Here is a 19,230-nt window from a genome sequence, read left to right as displayed (position 1 = left end):
GAGATTGCAATTTTTACTTGTATTTTTTATTTTTTATTTTTATTAGTCAGTTGAATGTAAAAGCAGAAGTTGTCAATCGAAAACTCGACGGAATCTCACTCGACTATAACTTTTTCTCTCACCAAATTACCTTTGAACTACTCGTGACCTGATTCCCTTATAACCCGGGATAGGTGGGATGTACAAAAACAGGACTCCATCACATTTTTTCTTTTATTTTTATTTTTAATTTTCAAATAATTGGAGAGTCAAAAATCATATCTTGTCTACTTCTTTGTGTGAAAACTCTTCGAGATTTCACGCAAAGAGGAAAAAAAATGTAGACACGTGATTTTTGATCCCCCTCGAATTCTAATTTATTTATCGGTAATAAATATTTATATTTATATTTAATCATACATTATTTTGATTATTATTCTTATTTTTATAAACTTTAGTTAAATAAATAATTAAATAAAGTTAACTTTAAGATATTTTATTTTATTTTTTATTTTTCTTCTAATTTTAGAAAAAAAATACAAAAAATAAAAAAAATATTTTTTTTATAAATTTTTTATAAATAAAAAAAATATTTTGTAAAACATAAAATTAATTAGTTACTTATTTTATTTATTATTTTTATTATTAATGTCTTCTATTTAAAAAGAAAAAAAATTATTATATTTTTCAAAATTCAAAAATAAAATCCTATCCTAATCCTAAGTAAATGTTCCCCCCTTTAATTTCCCCCTAAGAGTCCCATTATTTAAGGACTTTCCCCTTAGGATTTTACGTACAGACATTCACCAACACACTATATCAGATAAAGATTGAGAGAATAAAAATACAGAGAGAAAACACACAGTAAAAAAAAAAACTCTGAAGAAGAAAACAAAAGGGAGAAAAGAAGGAAGTAAAAGTTGAAATTCCGTTCAAAATTTCCGGTGGCGAATCTCATTGTTCAGTTTAAATTATTCAGGTTCTTGTTCAACTTTGCATTTTATTTTGTAAGTTTTACTATAAATTGAATCATAATATGATTTTTTTTTTTTTTGTGATTTGATGAATTGTTATTATGTAAATCTATTTGTCATTTTGCATTATATATTAAATTATTGAATATATTTCTGCATAGAAAATCTTTATATTCACATAAATTCGTATGCATACTTTTATTTAGCATTAAAAATATAATACTGCACACACCCACATCACTCATATATGTAGACATCATTGTTCATGTATTATCTCATAAAAATTAATAAAAAGTAGACTAGAATTGGATATAAAAATCAGAGAGAATAAAACGATGTTTAGATTTAATTTTTTAAAATTATCATCTTCTCCGATGATTAAACAGTCAGAAACTTATTCATTGTCGGAAACCACCCCTTTTCCGGCGTTTATCCGTCAACTCCCCCATGCGCACCGTCCAGATCTGCCAGCACCTTTATTCCTCCAAAACTCGTCGAAATTTACTTGCGGCAATAATGGTAAATAGTAGTAAGAAAGAGAGAGGGGAGAAAAATAAGGGTTGTGCGTGTGTTTTAAATATATATTTGTGTAGGTTTAGTTTAATTATCTTCTTTTTCCTTTTCTTTCATTGCAGTACTTTAATTGTTTTATAGAAATTATTTAAAGTTAAAGTAGTGGGTTATTTATAATTTTATATATATCTAAAAACTACATATGTTGTTAAATATATTTTCTATGTATGGTTTTTGTTTCTTTTATTTGACATAAATAATATAAATTTGTATGATCTTTAAAAAATTTTAAAAGTTTTATATAATCATTTTTAGTGCTCCCATTCATTAAGGGTTTTTTTTTTAAAAAAATAAAAATTAAAAGTGCATGTTAATTTTTGTTTTGCTAATATTAAATCATCTTTAATTTATTTTGATCATTTTTTAGTTTATTATTCATAGTTTTATTTGAAATAATGTGTAACATTAAATAATAACACTAGTTTAAGTCATAAAATATTTTGTGTCCTTAAACATCTCAAGTCCAAATTAATATAGAAAGGGAGCGAGACAAGTTGTGGATTAATTCAAAACTTGTTGCAAATAATAAAAGAAAAAGGGTAAAAAAGTAGATAAGATGAAATTGTCTCGAGTATATAATAGAGAAACTAACGCCTTTATCGCTAGACAAGTTTAGGCGAGTTCAAAATATTTGTTTCGATTAAGTATGCGGCATACACATCTTTCAAAGACGTTTTAAAATAATTCGATGATGCACCTCGATAAATATTTTTCTAAAAAATTTAACACGAGAGTTTTAGATATTCATAATGAGCGAATTTAGGCCTTAACGCAATCTATAAAATAATTTAAGATAAAATAAATCAATAAAGCGACTGTGTTTGAATCACGGGACTCAAGGGGTGCCTCACACCTTTTCCTCGGTCAATAGAATTCCTTACCCGGTCTTCTATTTTTGCAGACCAATAAAAAGAGTCATTTCTTTTTTATTAGGGATTCAAAAAGGTGACTTGGAACACCATAACTCAATTCCAAGTGGCGACTCTGTTAATAAATTAATCCCTATTCAAATTCGTTACTTTAATTAGAAAAACCCTTCAACTCGGAATCCTTCGAGCGAAAAAAGGGGTGTGACATGTATTATTTTGATGTCTCTATCATTGTATTATTTTTGTTGCAATTTACAGATGGTAGATGGACGTTGATAGGCTTTTAAAATATTTTTGGTAAAGATTAGGTTTAATAAATAAATTCTCCATCTTTACATACTCAAAAGATATTAAATTTAATTATTATATTCATCTTTAATATTTAAACAAATATCCTATTAAATGTAATGTTTGAATTCATTAAAACGAGGTGCACGCGCAAGACGCGTACACCTAAACTAGTATATATATATATAATTAAAAAAGAAAACAAGAAACCCAACTTCATCCAACTTCATCTTCTTTCGAACACCCCCTTCCCCCCCCCCTCCCCCCCGTTTCTTCATCTACTTTGAACCCTCTCCCCATTTCTTCATCTACTTCGAACCCCCACCTCATTTCTTTGTGTATTGATGTGTTTCTTTCTTAGCACTTTTACTTGTGGAAGATTGGTTTTTGAATTTGAATTCATTGAGGTCTTTAGTGGTGGTGTTTATTTGGTTGTTTTATTCTTTGGCAAAGAAGAGCTGGTTTTGGATAGATCTGGGGAGGATTTTTTAATTGTAGAGGAAGTGATTTTGGTTGAATTTGAGTATTCGGTGGAAGCAGAATTGAATTTTTTTAATTGAAATATCTCTTCTAGGGTGGGCTTAGTGAGCTTGATTTTGATTTTGGTTGAAGTAAAAACTGAATCAGACAAAGAAAATTTCGTTTTTGCAAGCTTGATTTGATTCTGGATTGTACCCAAATCAGTGGAAGAAGAAGAAATCTTGGTTAATTTGGTTTGATTCTTGGAAAAGCTTTTGAATTTGATGAGCTTAGTTTAATTCTTGGAACTAGAAAGTGAACTTATTTTTAATTTTTTCTTGATTGATTGTAAAGCATCATCATCATCAATAGTTGAAATGGACTTTTCTTGATTGGATTAGGAAAATCATCTTCTTCAATGGTTGAAATTAATTTCTTCTTAATTGGTTTAGGAAAATCATCATCAATATCTAGCTCCAACATTCTTCTTCTAATTTTTATTGATAAAAACATTAAATTGATATTTTTATGGTTGTTCTCTTGGTGGTGTTAATAGCGAAAATGAAAAAAAATTGAAGGAAAAGACATTTTCATAGCAGTGATAGGGGATGTAAGGGAAGAAAAAGTGTGGGGGGGGGGGGGGGGGGGGCGGCTGCTATGTGTGCTGAAGAAAAAGAAGGAATTTGGGGTAGGGGCTGTGAAGAAGAAGAACAAAGGGGGGTTTATTTTATTTATATAAAATATATATTTTTATAAAAGATATATATATATATATATATATATATTTAAATAGTATATTTTTTATAAATATATATATATTATATATATTTAAAAATACTATATATATATTTTTTTCTTTTTTTAAAAAAATATATAAAAAGTATGTGTGTGAGATTTTTTTTTTAAAAAGAATTATAATTTCTTATGTGGCTTTGACGTGATGTTGATTTGACGCTGACATGATGCGTGTATAGTGCATTCTCCGTTGTATGAGTGAGATTTTGATTTTGAGGTTGAAATTAATTCACTTAAAAGTTGTTAAGGGGGTAAATAATTATAAGTTAAGTTAAAGTGTTAAAAGTAAGTTTTGACTATAAGTTCGGAGAGGAGGGAGGGGATGATGTATTTTCTCTTATTTATAATCAAATACTGAGATTTATTTTCTTTCCTCTTTTATGCAATATATATTGAGGTTAAAGAATATAAAAGATTGCAAAAGTGAAAAAAAAAAAAAGAAGAAGCCGTGTACATTAATTTATCAAAGATTCTTGTCTATACAGCCAGCCAGATATATACACACACATACCATACAGGTGTATGCAATCATTTATTACAATAATTTTTTTAAGAAAATAGAAACTGGGTTCAGTGTTGTTGTTTAACAGTTGATTAGCTGGAGCATTTGCTGATTTGCTCTTTGTATGTTTTTTTCCTTCAACATCTCTTCTCCCAGCCAGTCTAACAGAGGTGATTTATAAACAACTTTGTTTTAATTCTTAACTTTGAAGTATTAACGTGAAATTGCTACTTAGAGTTTCTTTTTTCAGATTTTTTATTTGCCAAGTTATTCAATTTTTTTTTTCCAGTTTTCTTGTTAGTTCTTCCTTTTATCTTTTCCTTTCTGGGTTTTAATTTTTATATGATTTAAGATTGTTTGCTGATGAGAAATTCAAGATCTTATTATTATTATTTTTTTCTTGAAATTTAAGAGGGATTGAAGGTTTCTTCAATGTTTTGGATTGAAAGGGAAGGCATGTGAATGTAGATTTATGTCCTTGGCTGGCTAAAGTGCAGCTTGGTGCATGAGCTCCAGCTGTGCATGGGGTCCTGGCAAGGGCTGGACCACATGGATCTATTGTAAGCAGTGTTACCTTGCATTTCTGCAAGAAGCTGTTTTTATGGCTTAAACCCATGACCTCCGGGTTATATGGCAGTAATTTTACAAGTTACGCCAAGGCTTCCGTTGGGATTTATGGCTTTTCTATAGTTCATATTTGTTTTGGTGGTAGAACTGGCAGAAAAATTGGACAAAAACTGGAAACTCAAGCTACATCTTTGACTCATCTGATTAGGTTCTGTCTTGATGGTGTTGTTAAGGTGCGAAGTGGTCGAGTTTTGGTGAAACTGGTGGTGCAATTGAATACAGTGTGTCTGAGATCCAGGGAGAACCATGCCCAAGAAGCTAGCTATTAAGGCGGGAGAACCCAAGATCAAATAAGCCCCACATCAGCTCCCCAATTAACCAATGTGTGGGAGTCAAGTCCCATATCTTGCAATAGGATCATAACATTCTGTTATTGAAGATGACTTATGCTTTCTTGATGGACAGGCGGAGACAATGAAGAGGGGTCAGTTAGTGGTGATTATGGTGTTTTTGGGTTGATGTAATGGTTCATGAAAGTTTCGTGGTGGGATGTGAAGGAGAGCAGTTTTTGTAGCGTTGGTTAAGGTTAGGAATCTGTGATTTAAAAAAAGAAATGACTTTGGTATCAGTCGCACCTAGTTGAAGTGAGAAACACTTTTCTGCACATGTCTACATTTGTCGTTTAATTAAATAGATTAGATAAACGATCTAGCATTTATGATATTTCTATTTTGTTTGCCGAATCACGTGAAATATTACCCAACTCCATTTTTTGTGTTTAATAGGACTTGGTATCAGGCACCCAAGGGTGTGGTCTAGTGGTCAATGAAGTGAGTTAAGAACCATGAGGCCTGAAGTTCAAACCCCAGCGGAGATAAAAAACCAAAAAACATTAGGTGATTCTTCCCACCTATTCTAGCCTTGGTGGATGGAGTTACCTGGTACTTGTTGATGTGAGGTGGCAGATATTTCGTGGAATTAGTCAAGGTGCGAGAAAGCTGGCCCGGACACCACGGTCATCCAAAAATATATATGACTTTGGTATCAATCGCACCTAGTCGGAGTGAGAAACAGTTTCTAGCCCATGTCGACATTCTTCATAAAATCAAATAGATTAGATAAATGATCTAGCAATGATGGTAATTATTACCAAACTCCATGTTTTGTGTTTAATTGATTCACTTTGAATCACATTGGAGTGTTTAATAGGTATCAACCTTAGTTAATGAGGACAGGTGTCAACTTTAAGGGCTCCATTATGTATATGGCCTTTCTTTTTGATAAGCTGTTTGATGACAATAATAATCGCATTTAAGCTTTGATGTTGACTTCTAATTTGATAAGCAACTAGTTTCTGGATTGCTTGCTGAATTAGTCAAATGATTCTAGGTGGTGATTCTTTTAGGTATTGTCGGTATATTAATTTAATAACATCCCTGCCTGGATGAAGTAAAATGATTTTTAATGAAAAATATTTTCACAGGATGTTTCACCCGAGGAAATATTTCTAAATCTAGGATGTTTGGTCGGACATAAAGTTGGTAGTGTAATAGAGGCGAGGTGAGACATGGTGGGTGGTGTTGGGAGATAATTGTAGTGGCAGAAAGGGGAATGATGTTCATATGTTGTTGGAGTAGAGCGGGAAATAACTTACCCTTATGTCGAGACACCTTTTATATAGGTTTCTTGGTAAACATTTTAAGTCATACAAGATCTAAATTTTCATCTAGCTTGCAGTGTCTATACGTTGATTTTGCAGCAACCAAACTGGTTCTATCCTTCTAATTCTGGTACAGGAAGGGATGGGGTGTTAAATCTTTCGATCGGTACAGAGTGAGCTCTAACTGTAATGGTTGAAACATGTCATTGAATAAGTCATTCTAGATTGCATGCTCAATTCCTCATGCGCCAATGGATGAGGATTCTTCCAAACTTGGTGCACTTTGACAACTTTGTTTCGTTGTTCAAATTCTCCCATATAGAAGTCAAACTTCAACAGATTAAATGTGCATTTCATAGACACGTCCAAACCTGCAAACCATGTATGTGTTGGAACTACAGTGTCATCAGTCATGCTGAGAAAACTACAACAGTATACAGATAGTGAGCTTCTGGATGCTTATGTGAATGCGTTTGAGAAAATAAGGAGGGTGGATAATTGCCACTTATTTGATGTGAAATTGAAATGGACCATATTAGGAGATTGGCTAGATTGCTGGAGACAGCTTTGGTTTAACCAGGTTATCTTTATCCTTTTATATCCATATTATTCCTTTTTGTCGTTCTAAACTTACAATTTGGGTGGGTGGGGTGGGGTTTATGTGCTTAGCAACTTGGTTATGGTATAAGATGGATATAAGGCTTTAATTGATAGAGGTAGGAGGAAGCACCGTAAAGATCAATTAGTGAGGTTTTGGGCCGATACAGGAATAACTGCATACCTATCTCATGATTTGAGATAAAGTAGGGATATAACTTATGTATGAGAGTCGATCCACTAAAGTCTTGAGCAGTGGTGTAGGATCAAATCCCAAATATAGTTAGTATTTTCTTTCTTATGAAAGAAAGTCTTTTTTCAAAGATTCTATTTACATTTATCTTTAATGGCTACTAAGGAGCTGATTCAGTAGCTCTTCTCTCCTCAACAAACAAGAATCAGTAACTTTCATTAAAATAATTTCTTGTATTTTCTCGCATTTGGATGTAGATTTCGGTGCACATCCCATTTGTTTTATGCGCAGTTCGCAAAATAGTGTCTTTTGATGTTCGAGTTGCATGTTCTTATCTAGCCTTTGTATCTGCTGAGAGTTTGGTATCTGAATTTCTTGGCGTTATCCAGATTGATATTTCTGGATTAATTTCCCATTGTGCTTCTTGCAGATGCAGTGTGATCTATTGCAGGGAAGTTTTTGCCTAGATTTTGTAGACATGATTTCTGAGCTGCTATCACATAAGTGGAAAATAAAACTTAAGTTCCCTAATGTTTTTAAAAAGTTCAACGCAATCCCTGAATATAGTTGCATTTAGTCCCTAACCTTCTATTTGGCCTTATATGGTTGTCCGTACTCCCACCAGATCCAAACGCAGCAACCAAGATGATCCACTTGTCCTACAGATAATATTATAAGACAGTTTTTTCTAGTTTTCCCCTCATTAGCCAAAAAAAAAAAGAACAGAGTTTAAACTTTCAGCTCCTAATGCATGCATGACCTCTATCAGAATTCTCACATCGATAGAAGATGTGTGATTCGGTCTCTTTATATGGTCCTGCCCAAACCTAACTTCATGAGCTCGGGGTCGAAGGTCCATCTCTTATAATGGTATCAGTGCCAAGCCCATCCTAATTCTTGGTTTATCCAATGTTAAACCTCCATATTATGTTGTCTATGTGCTGTTCTAGGCTCGAGCGTGGCGACAGAGGGGGTGTTAGAATTCCCACATGGTTGCGTGATTTGGTCTCTTTATATAGTCTTGGGAAATCCTCACCTCATGAGCTAGCTTTTGAGGTCTCATAAGGTGAGTTAGACCTAAAGTCCATATTTTATCAACCGTTATGAAATTTTAATCTCTTTTTCTAGTTTGTTATGCCAGATTGGATAGATCAGTTGGAAGGGGACCACATGGTTGATTTTGATGAATCAATTTGGGATCCATGCGAGTAAACTCACCTGCCTAAAGTCTAAACCAAGTAAAAGTTGGGTGACTAAATTGCTGGAAGTCAATGGTTGGAGACTACATTGCATTTCTGAGATTTCTCCTGAAAAATGTTAAGGACTTCCTTCTGTGGAAAACTAAAAACAGAAAGGCATGGGGAAACATTTTTTAGTTTACTTGAAAATCACTTTCAATTATGTGGTAGAAAAATGTGTCAGCACTTAAGCAATTACTTGTTATAATCGAGTGTATGCCTGTAGAAAGTTGCAAACTGTTGTAACATGATATTAAGTTTGATCCAACAACTTTTCGGATTTTAGCAGTACATTGAACTTTTAGGTAAGTACGTAGATGGTTCTAACACACAAAGGAAGCTTTGAGCTTGTCCTTTCGTCTTTCCTACTGAGCCTGTACTTGTGTTCCTAGGTCTGGACTTCAGAAGGTGAGCCTGTTTACTTCTATTATATGTGTCCCCTAAAAGATTTATGAAGGTTCTGACAAAATTCTTATTTCTCCAGCTGGAAAACAAGTGGAATGGCGGTAGAGCTTGTTAACTCTGCAACAAGCGACAAACTCACTGAAATAGATTGGACGAAAAATATCGAAATATGTGAATTGGTCGCACGCGATCATAAGTATGGCAGTTTCTTTCAACCCTCCCTCAAATTTTTTTTCTAAGTGGCAGTAGCACCTTCTCCTATTGCTTTACTGAAATTGAAGTTTTAGATCTGTTAGATAAAGTCTTTATCTGGCATACTTAGGTTTTTCTTTTGACTTTGATTGTTACAGTATTTGTAAACATGTCTTTTAGGTAAAGAGTGACGTCTTTCTATATTTAGAAGCAATTTTTAACTTTCTATTTTATCCTTGATGAGATGATCTATAGCCACAAAAGAGTCTATGACTTGTTTGAACCACAAATTTCAAAAGTCGTTCTTAAATTCCTTCTTTACATCGTCATATAAAATGGGAGGGAGGGAGTAGTATCTAGTGTCGAAAGTTTTTTTTTTTGGAAAAAAGAGGAAAATAATGGAGCTCCCTAAGCTTTTATTTTGCTAAAGTAACTGAGACTATTTTCCAACCTAATTTTTAAAAGGTAACAACTTTTCAATTTTCTTTTCTATTGCACCAATGAGGTAGTTATTGATGTAAATGGTTAAATAGACTTTGTATCAGTTAGAGATCTTAATTTGCATGGTCCCTGGGTCATGCCTATGTATTAACTACATACTGATTTTTTGTTTTTTTATTTTACAAGAATTGATGACAAAAACTCTTACAACTTCTATATCTCTTAAAGAACTTCTGTTCACTTCTTTAAACCAAGTTCTAGTCTGGGGTGGACTTCCAAGTTTTGTACTGAATAAGTTTTCTGATAGAACTATGACTTTTAACATTTTTAGCTACTTTTCAACCAAACATTTTAATTGCATCTTATTGACGACTTAAGCAAACGATATTTCTTTGGTTTGAACAGGCAAGCTAGAGATGTCGTTAAAGCTATAAAGAAACGGCTGGGAAGTAAAAGCGCAAACTCACAACTCTTCTCAGTAAATGTCAGTGCTTTTAAATATCCAATATTTTTCCATCTCATTAGAAATAATGTTGTCTAATGATTGTATAGCAATATTTTTTTGCTGGTTTGGCAGCCATAGTTCATTTGTTGTTTATACTTGTTGGGTTGTCACGTAATACTGCAGTTGCTGGAAATGTTGATAAACAATATCGGAGAACCTGTTCATAAGCAGGTTATTGATACAGGAATCCTTCCAATACTTGTAAAGATAGTGAAGAAAAAGGTCTGCAATTTTTCACTTTTTATTTTGATTGTTCCCCTTTGTGTTAAAACTTTCATGTCATATCTTTTTCTCCTATTATGTATGGAGGTACTTATTTTTCCTTCCTCTTTATATAGTCAGATCTACCTGTAAGAGAGAAGATATTTCTTCTTCTAGATGCTGCACAGACTTCTCTTGGCGGAGCGTCTGGGAGGTTCCCTCAGTATTATTCTGCATATTATGAGTTAGTGGTAGGTAAACTCACCTTAACCGTAAATATAATTGTATCCTTATCTAGAAACGTTGACTTATCTGCACCTTAGTATTTTAAGCCATACTTAAAGAATGGGAAAATAGGAAGAATTAATGAGACCAGATGCTGTCAACCTCAATATGTTTGGTTCTTTCATGATACACTGATTTTGAGGTGATATGGAGGCCAGCTTGATTATCACAGCCATGATAGGATGCTTCAACCTAATTTAGTTAGAAAATAGTGTATTCACATAATCTCACATGTAGACTAGGTCATTGCACGGTATTCAGATTCTGAAGTGGAACGAGATACACCACTTTGTTTCTTTCTTCTCCATGATATTAAGTTTCCACCAGCAATGATTAGTAGTAGATCTTCTATCAATCTTGGATCTAGCCCAATCAGTATTTGCAAAACATTCAATGCCAGAAATGTCCATAATTGTTATTGTTAGAAATAATGGAGAAAAATATTATTGAATTGTTGTGTACATAATTACATTGACACTCTATTTATAGACACTACAATACAATCTTTTTTGAAGTAGAATTAGGATTTTGTATACTATTCCTATTTCGACTCATATTCAAACACTCCCCCTTAAGCTGGTGCATACAAGTCATATGTACCTAGCTTGTTACAAATGTAATTAATATGAGGACTGGTGAGGGACTTGATGAAGATATCCGCAAGTTGATCACTTGACTTCACAAATTTTGTAACAATATCTCCCGAAAGTATCTTTTCTCTGACAAAGTAACAATCAATCATGTGCTTGGTCCTCTCATGGAACACTGGATTAGATGTAATATGAAGGGCTGCTTGATTATCACATACAAGTTCCATCTTACTGGGTTCTCCAAATTTTAGTTCTCCCAGCAATTGTTTTATCCAAACCAGCTCACAAGTTGCTGCATTCATTGCTCGATATTCTGCTTCAGCGCTAGATCGAGCAACCACACTCTGTTTCTTACTCTTCCAGGACACCAAATTACCACGTACTAAAACACAATATCCGGATGTAGGACGTCTATCAGAGGGTGATCCTACCCAATCAGCATCGGTATATCCAATGATATGCTCATGACCTCGATCCTTAAAGAGTAGTCCTTTACCTGGGGATGACTTTATATATCGCAAAATGCGAACTACATCCCAATGACTATCACTGGGGAAGTCATAAACTGACTTACAATACTTACGGGAAAAGAAATGTAAGGTCTAGTCGCTGTGAGATAATTGAACTTTCCAACCAACTGCCTATACCTTCTAGAATCACTAAGTTGCTCCCCTTGTCCTGGCAGAAGTTTAGCATTTGGATCCATAGGAGTGTCAATGGGTCGACATCCCATCATTCCTGTCTCCTCAAGAATGTCTAAAGCATACTTGCGTTGAGAAATAACAATACCTGATCTGGACTGTGCAACCTCAATACCTAGAAAGTATTTCTGTCTGCCGAGGTCTTTAGTCTGGAAATGTTGAAAGAGATGTTGCTTCAAGTTAGTGATACCCTCCCAATCATTGTTGGTGATAATAATATCGTCAACATTAACAACCAGATAAATACACAAATTTGGTTTAGAATGGTGATAAAACACTGAATGATCCGCTCACTACGAATCATGCCAAACTCCTGAATCACAGTGCTAAATTTTTTGAACCAGGCTCGAGGGGATTGTTTCAAACCATAGAGTGACTTGCGCAATCGACATACAAGGCTACTAGACTTCCCCTGAGCAACAAAACCAGATGGTTGCTCCATATAGACTTCTTCCTCAAGATCACCATGCAGAAAAGCATTCTTAATGTCCAACTACTAAAGAGGCCAATGACGACCGGCCGCCATAGAAAGAAAAAGACGGACAATGCTATTTTAGCCATGGGAGAGAAAGTGTCACTATAATCATGCCCAAATATCTGTGTACACACTTTGGCAACAAGGCGAGCCTTCAGCCGATCAGCCTGACCATCTGAACCAACTTTGATTGTATAAACCCAGCGGCAACCAACCGCAGATTTACCTGCATGAAGGGAAACAAGCTCCCAAGTACCACTCGTATGTAAAACAGACATTTCATCAATCATAGCCTGTTTCCATCCTGAATGGGAAAGTGCTTCACCTGTAGTCTTAGGAATGGAAATAGAGGACAAAGATGATACAAAAGCATAATGGGGTAATGGCAGACGATGATAACTCACGAAAGTATAATGTGGGTTAGCATTACGAGTGGATCTTATACCTTTTTGAAGTGCAACTGATTGTCTAGGAGGAGGCAGATCCGCAGTAGGGGAAGCGTCAAGCGTCAGGCGCTTGACATGAATCATCTGGGACTAATGCTAGACGCGGGCGGCGGTGATAAGTCTAAAGTGGTGGCACTGCAGCTGGAGATGGAGAAGTAATCGTAGATTCTTCAAAGATTGGTGTGGGTAAGACTGGAGGTATGGGTAAAACCTCATAGATATCAAGATTAGCAGAAGACATATAGTGAGGTTGAGATTCAAAGAATGTGATATCGGCGGATATAAGATAGCAACCCGGATTAGGTGAATAGCAGCGATACCCTTTTTGAACTCGAGTAACTAAGGAAGACATATTTGAGAGCACGAGGGGCTAATTTATCTTTTCCTGGGGCTAAGTTATGAACAAAACAAGTGCTCTCAAAAACACGAGTGGGGATAGAGTAGAGATGTGATTGAGGAAATAGTATGGAATGGGGAACTTGATTCTGAATCGAAGATCATGGCATTCTATTAATGAGATAGCAAGATGCGAGGACTGCATCGCCCCAAAAACGCAGCGGAACATGAGATTCAATGAGAAGAGTGCGAGCTGTCTCAATTAGATGTCTATTTTTCCTTTTTGCTATATCGTTCTGCTAAGGGGTGTATGGACATGACGTCTGGTGAATAATTCCTTGGTGAGTCATAAACTCCTGAAACTGGGAGGATAAGTATTCTAAGGCATTATCACTACGAAAAATACGAATAGAACACCAAACTGATTTTGTATTTCGGCACAAAAACTTTTGAATATAGGAAATAACTCAGAAAGATCTTTCATTCGGAAACCCAAGTGCACCGTGAAAAATCATCAATGAAACTAACAAAGTAGCGAAATCCTAAAGGTGAACTGACTCTACTAGGGCCTCAAATATCAGAATGAACTAATGAGAAACGACTCAATACTATGTGAAAATGTAGCATGGGTATGTTTTCCAAGTTGACAGGACTCACAATCTAATGTGGATAAACTAGACAAAATGGGCACCATCTTCTGTAGCTTGGATAGACTAGGATGTCCCAAACGCTTGTGAACAAGTTCTGGTGGGTCTATAAAGGAGCATGATATGAAGGAATTTGAAGAGGTAAGATGGTAAAGGTCTTGTGATTCGTGTCCTGTGCCAATCGTTTGTCCTGTACTGCGGTCCTGCATTACAAAAGAATCATAAAATAAAGTTATACTACAATGAAGGGCACGTGTCAAACGACTAACGGATGCAAGATTAAAAGGACAACCAGGAATATAAAGACCAGAGTCTAGAATGACAGAAGATAGGGGTTTGGCTTGTCCAACTCCTTCTGGTTTTGTTTGAATCCCATTGGCTAAAGTAATTGCAGGAAGAGATTGTGAATAAACAATATCAAACAGAAGTGACTTGTTACCATCAATATGATCAAAAGCACCTGAGTCCACAATCCATGATCGAAAGATAGGAGATTGTGCAGTTGAGACTATTGATAGAGATGTATGCTTACTTTCTCGATACTGAAGATACTCATGATATTCCTTATCAGATAAATACACTCGTTGATCACCTGTGGTGTGGTGTTAGACTGAACCACATGAATATTTTTAGGTGGTAGACCATGCAAAGAATAGCATATCTCATGAGTATGTCCAAGCCTATTACAATAACTACACTTAGGTCGAGAATAACATAAATCACGAGTATGTCCAAACCTTTTACAATAACTACACCTAGGTCGAGATTTTCCAAATTGGCCTCCCTTCGTTGATTCTTCATGGACTGTGACGTTTGATTGTCTGACCTCCTCATTAAGGGTTCAGATGTAATCATAGGATTAAATAGAGGAAAAAAAATAATTCAGTCATCGAAAATTGTCAGTCGCCAAAAAATTGGACTTGATTGTCGAAAACAGATCGGAATCAAGAAATAGCTCAAGGGACGGCCTTGGAATAAAGGGACAACCTCTCTGGAAAGAGGAATCTTGTCGGAAAAAAAAGGTCGCCGAAATTAGGGTTCCGACGCCCGGAATTGGGAAAAAAGGGAATTGATCGGATCGGAATAACTGGGCGACTTCAATAGAAAAAGAACAACTCAAAAAATTTGACTGGAAATTGACTCACGCGCCGGATCTCCAGGCGCGTGTGGGTGCGTGGCTGGTATTTTTCCGGTGGTTTTGGTCGGGTTTTTGTCGCCTGAGCTTCCCGATCCTCTTGGTGGTGTTGTATTTTTCACACAACCCACAGAATAAAAGATGACACAAATCAGTCACCGGAATTGACGCACGGTGACTGAGTTTTCTTTTCAGTTTCTCACCAACGCTCTAATACCATGTGGGAAATAATGGAAAAAAATATTATTGAATTGTTGTCTACGTAATTACATTGACACTCTATTTATAGACATTACAATACAATCCTTTTCGAAGTAGGATTAGGATTTTGTATACTATTCCTATTTCGACTCATATTCGAACAGTTATAGAATGTACCAAGTCTATGGGCTCCTTTTAAGTTGCACAGGATCTGTTCCGGAGCTGCCCAATATTTGACTCCACTCCCTCCTAAAAGAAATTGCGGTTGGGGTGGAGGTGGAAGTCATATCATTGACTCCATAAAGTTTGCATGGTGATCTCTTTTGTTGAGCGGTGCATCTTCTCTATGTTTGGATATTCCGGTAGAAAAATGTCTTGGACATCTTTTCTTTTGACTGTTACTTTTTTCTGTGAACTTCATTATTTGTGTGCTTATGGGGTTTTGATTGGATATTCCATTTTTTTTTTATTTGAAAGGATGAAGAATATGGTTCTTGTATTATTGCTATAAAAATTGGACCAATGATTTTTTTTTTTTTACCCCTACTCTCAAAGAATTATCAAACTTTGTATTTTCAAAGCCATGCAGGGAGCGATAACAGGTGTTGTTAGGGATTTAATAAAATATACCCTTTGAATGTGTAATATGTTGTAGATTCAGTGAATGCAATTTTTTCTTCTTTACAGAAAAGTATTGTCTGCAGCTTTGCTATTTTTGTGATGGTGTACAACTCTGAATACCCTGGTAATGCTTGAGATTTGACTTTGCAGAGTGCGGGTGTGGAGTTTCCTCAAAGATCTCTTGCCTCCTCCGAACCACGTGCTCCTTCAAATAAGAATAAAAATAATCCGCGAGACAACAATCATGTCTCTTCTAGATGTGAAATGAAATACCCACAAGCAGAAGAACCTCAAAAAGCTCCCGATAATAGGTAAATGTTAAACGTATCATATTTTTAATAGGAGAATAAGAAAAGAATTCATTTCTACAGTTCTCTCTCATAGTTTGGTGTACCAGGTTATATAAATTGTTAAAGACGTTGATGAATTAAAAATTAGCTGTCTCAGTTGATTCGTGTTGGCCTAAATGGTGAAGAAGAAATGCTCATTTTGCCCCTTTTCTGCTTTCTATATCCTCACTCATAGTGCAAGCTGCGAGCCTGCTTGTTCTTTACATGAATGCTTCTACCCAGCCAGAGCCTGGATATTATGAGAGAAAGCTCCTATTACATATTCGGGAAGGGCTGGACCACAAGGGTCTATTGCATGTAGCCTTACCTTGCATTTCTATTTCCACTGCTTGAACCCGTGACCTCCTAGTCACAGGGCAACAACTTTTACCAGTTACTCCTAGACTCCTCTTTACTCTTCTTATATATTAAAGAAAAAAAAAACATCACATTTATGTACTCGGTTGTATTTTTTTGAAGGAACTTTCTTTTCGCTAGAGAATGAATTGGAAGTATGTACAAATATTTCAACTTTTAAAATGTCATTATTCAAGTACGATTAGCATTTAGATAATTCTAGTATTAGTTAATTTCAAAATCTTAAATATTAGGAAAATACTCAAGTGACAATTTAACTTCAAAACCCTAAATCTAAGGAAAATAATTAAATGACACTTTTGTCCAATATGAAATCTATTTTTAAAGTGTAAAAAAGTTGATCAGCACCTTTTTTTTCCTTCAAAACCTTACTTTTTCCCAACTTTTGTCAGCTGCTGTGTAGGCTTTACGTGTTTTATTTAATCTTTAGCAGTCAAAAAGGTGTTTAAGTAAGAGAGCTTCTATGTTGTGCAGTATCTTACAGAAGGCTGCCACTGCTCTAGAGGTTCTAAGAGAAGTCCTTGATGCTGTCGACTCTCAGCATCCTGAGGTATGTGGTGTAATCTAACATCCGTAAAACTTATCTTTAGCAGGATTATGTGCAGTTGTTGGTATAAATGGAATCATTTTCTCTTCGTAAGTTTACCGTTGGCAAATCTGTTTTTTAGTGAAAACTTGCTATTATAGCTATTAAAAATAAATGGCTACTTGGATAAAGTAAGCTGCTGTTCGGTCAGCTCTGTTTGATTTGCTCTTCCTCTAAGAGGTAAATCTATTTGTCAGAAATATGTTTTTTTATGTAGCGTACCTAGAGGAAAGTAGATTTTGTATCCAGTTAGTTTTCTTGGCAAGAAATTATTTTTTGATTTATTGTATTTGCATACATTGGAGCCAACCGTCAATATCTAATGTGCATGCACTAATTCCAATAGAAACGTGCCATTTTTCGTCTGGGTTAGATATGCTCCTAGTTATATAACATGTGCACATTGGCAGTATTGTTTCCAGCTTTTAGTCCTTCCTTTCTGATAAGCACTTTTGACCATAATATCTTTTTTCTTTTTCATAGAAGAAGGTAATATAGTAATTTTTTTTAAATTTAGAACCCAGGAGGTGCTGAAGTACGGAGTCTAATTTCTTTTTGCTTTTCCTAAAGGGAGCAAAAGATGAGTTTACGCTTGATCTTGTGGAGCAATGTTCGTTTCAAAAGCAACGAGTGATGCATCTTGCTATAAGTTCGCGGTAATGCTCCCCAAGTCCTGACTTCAATTCTTCCTGAGTCCTGCCTTCAATTGCTATAATCTGCTATAATCTGCTATAATCTGGTCAGTCTAGAAGCAAGGAAAACCACCTTCTTTGCATAAAATGATTTCTGGATACTCTTTTATTTCTGCTGAAAATGCTGAGTTAGTGACAAACAAAGAGAGCACATTAAGATGCATCTTCGTAAGGAGGCATATGTTAGTGACACTGTGACAGACTAGAGAGGGCCATGCATCTTTATAAGGAGGCATATGCAATATTGAGCATCAGTTTGGCTATAAACCTTCTGCTGTATGATTTCCTTTAGAGTTCTCTGTGTTTCTTTCCCATTCATATTCATATGGTGTATCAGAGAGTTTTGACACGTAGGTTTCTTTCTCCTATAGTATAAGTGACAGTGAAGCTACTTAACCAGGCAACTCATGGTCGACATGCCTGCTTTAACTGCTTCAACTGTGATTTTACTGTATCACCTCTAATTAATTGTCGTCATATGTGCGTCAGTTGCTTCAACCGTGATTTTACTATATCACCCCTAATTAATTATAATACGTCATTTTAGTATTAGAAAATAAATAATATTTAATAAAAAAGATAAAATAAGACACATCAGGATAAATCAACTCTTTATATTTTAAATTAACTTGACGTCTTATATGAGGTCCACTTAAATTTTTTTCACAAGTGTTTTTTATAGTAATTTTACTATATCAACTCTAATTAGTTATTATAAGTTGTGTAAGTGTTAGAAAATAAATAATATTTAATAACAATGATAAAATAGATACAAAATGATAAATTAAAAATGGATTAATAGAGTACTTTGCAATGGTAATATTTGTGTTAAAAGGAAGTACTTCTTTAAAAATAGAGAAAAGACATAAAGTCACCAATGAAGTTGTCCCGAATTTGCAAAAAGACACTTAAACTTTACAGTGTCCTAGTACCCCCATTGAACAATCCTGAAGTGCTATTATTACCTCATTTTTCGACCAATCTAAATCTTAAGAGGGAAAGTAATTATCACGTACCAATCCCTAGTTGCCACGTGTAAAAAGGCATAAATTACAAAAAAAATGAAAGGTAAAAAATCATTTTTTAATAAAGAACTTAAAAATCTTCCCAAGCCTCATTGCCCACCCCTACACTCCAGCCTATCTACTTCTTCCCCTTTCTCTAACCCTTTTGCTAAGAAACGGAAAAGTTGCAGAGAATTGAGGAAGAAAAGGTTGCGTCAAATTGTGCCGCTGCTCAAAAAATCAATTGTCATTTCTTTGTCATCGCAAAATATTCTTTGATTGGATAAAATTGTGACCAACAATGATCATCTCCCTCTCCATTTTCTTTCATTTTTTATTACCTTTTAGTCATTTCCTTTGGAAACA

The 19,230-nt window shown here is 34.9% G+C and overlaps 1 protein-coding gene across 10 annotated transcripts; it reads left to right on the top strand.

The window, feature by feature from the left end:
• Positions 1 to 4,314: 4,314 nt before the first annotated feature.
• Positions 4,315 to 17,824, top strand: LOC107850555 (TOM1-like protein 5; the record flags this gene model as incomplete). Of its 10 annotated transcripts, XM_047401009.1 has the most annotated exon segments (10): positions 4,349 to 4,609; positions 7,887 to 8,522; positions 8,585 to 9,102; positions 9,179 to 9,295; positions 10,138 to 10,216; positions 10,361 to 10,459; positions 10,576 to 10,689; positions 16,026 to 16,186; positions 17,057 to 17,132; positions 17,739 to 17,824. In XM_047401009.1, coding segments are annotated over 7 exon segments (716 nt in total), but the record flags the coding sequence as incomplete, so codon positions are not given.
• Between the last annotated feature and the right edge of the window lie 1,406 nt (positions 17,825 to 19,230).

The sequence above is a fragment of the Capsicum annuum genome, chromosome 12 (genome assembly GCF_002878395.1).
Source record: "Capsicum annuum cultivar UCD-10X-F1 chromosome 12, UCD10Xv1.1, whole genome shotgun sequence".
In the NCBI taxonomy this organism is placed as follows: domain Eukaryota; kingdom Viridiplantae; phylum Streptophyta; class Magnoliopsida; order Solanales; family Solanaceae; genus Capsicum; species Capsicum annuum.
This window is presented reverse-complemented; position numbering and strand designations above follow the sequence as displayed.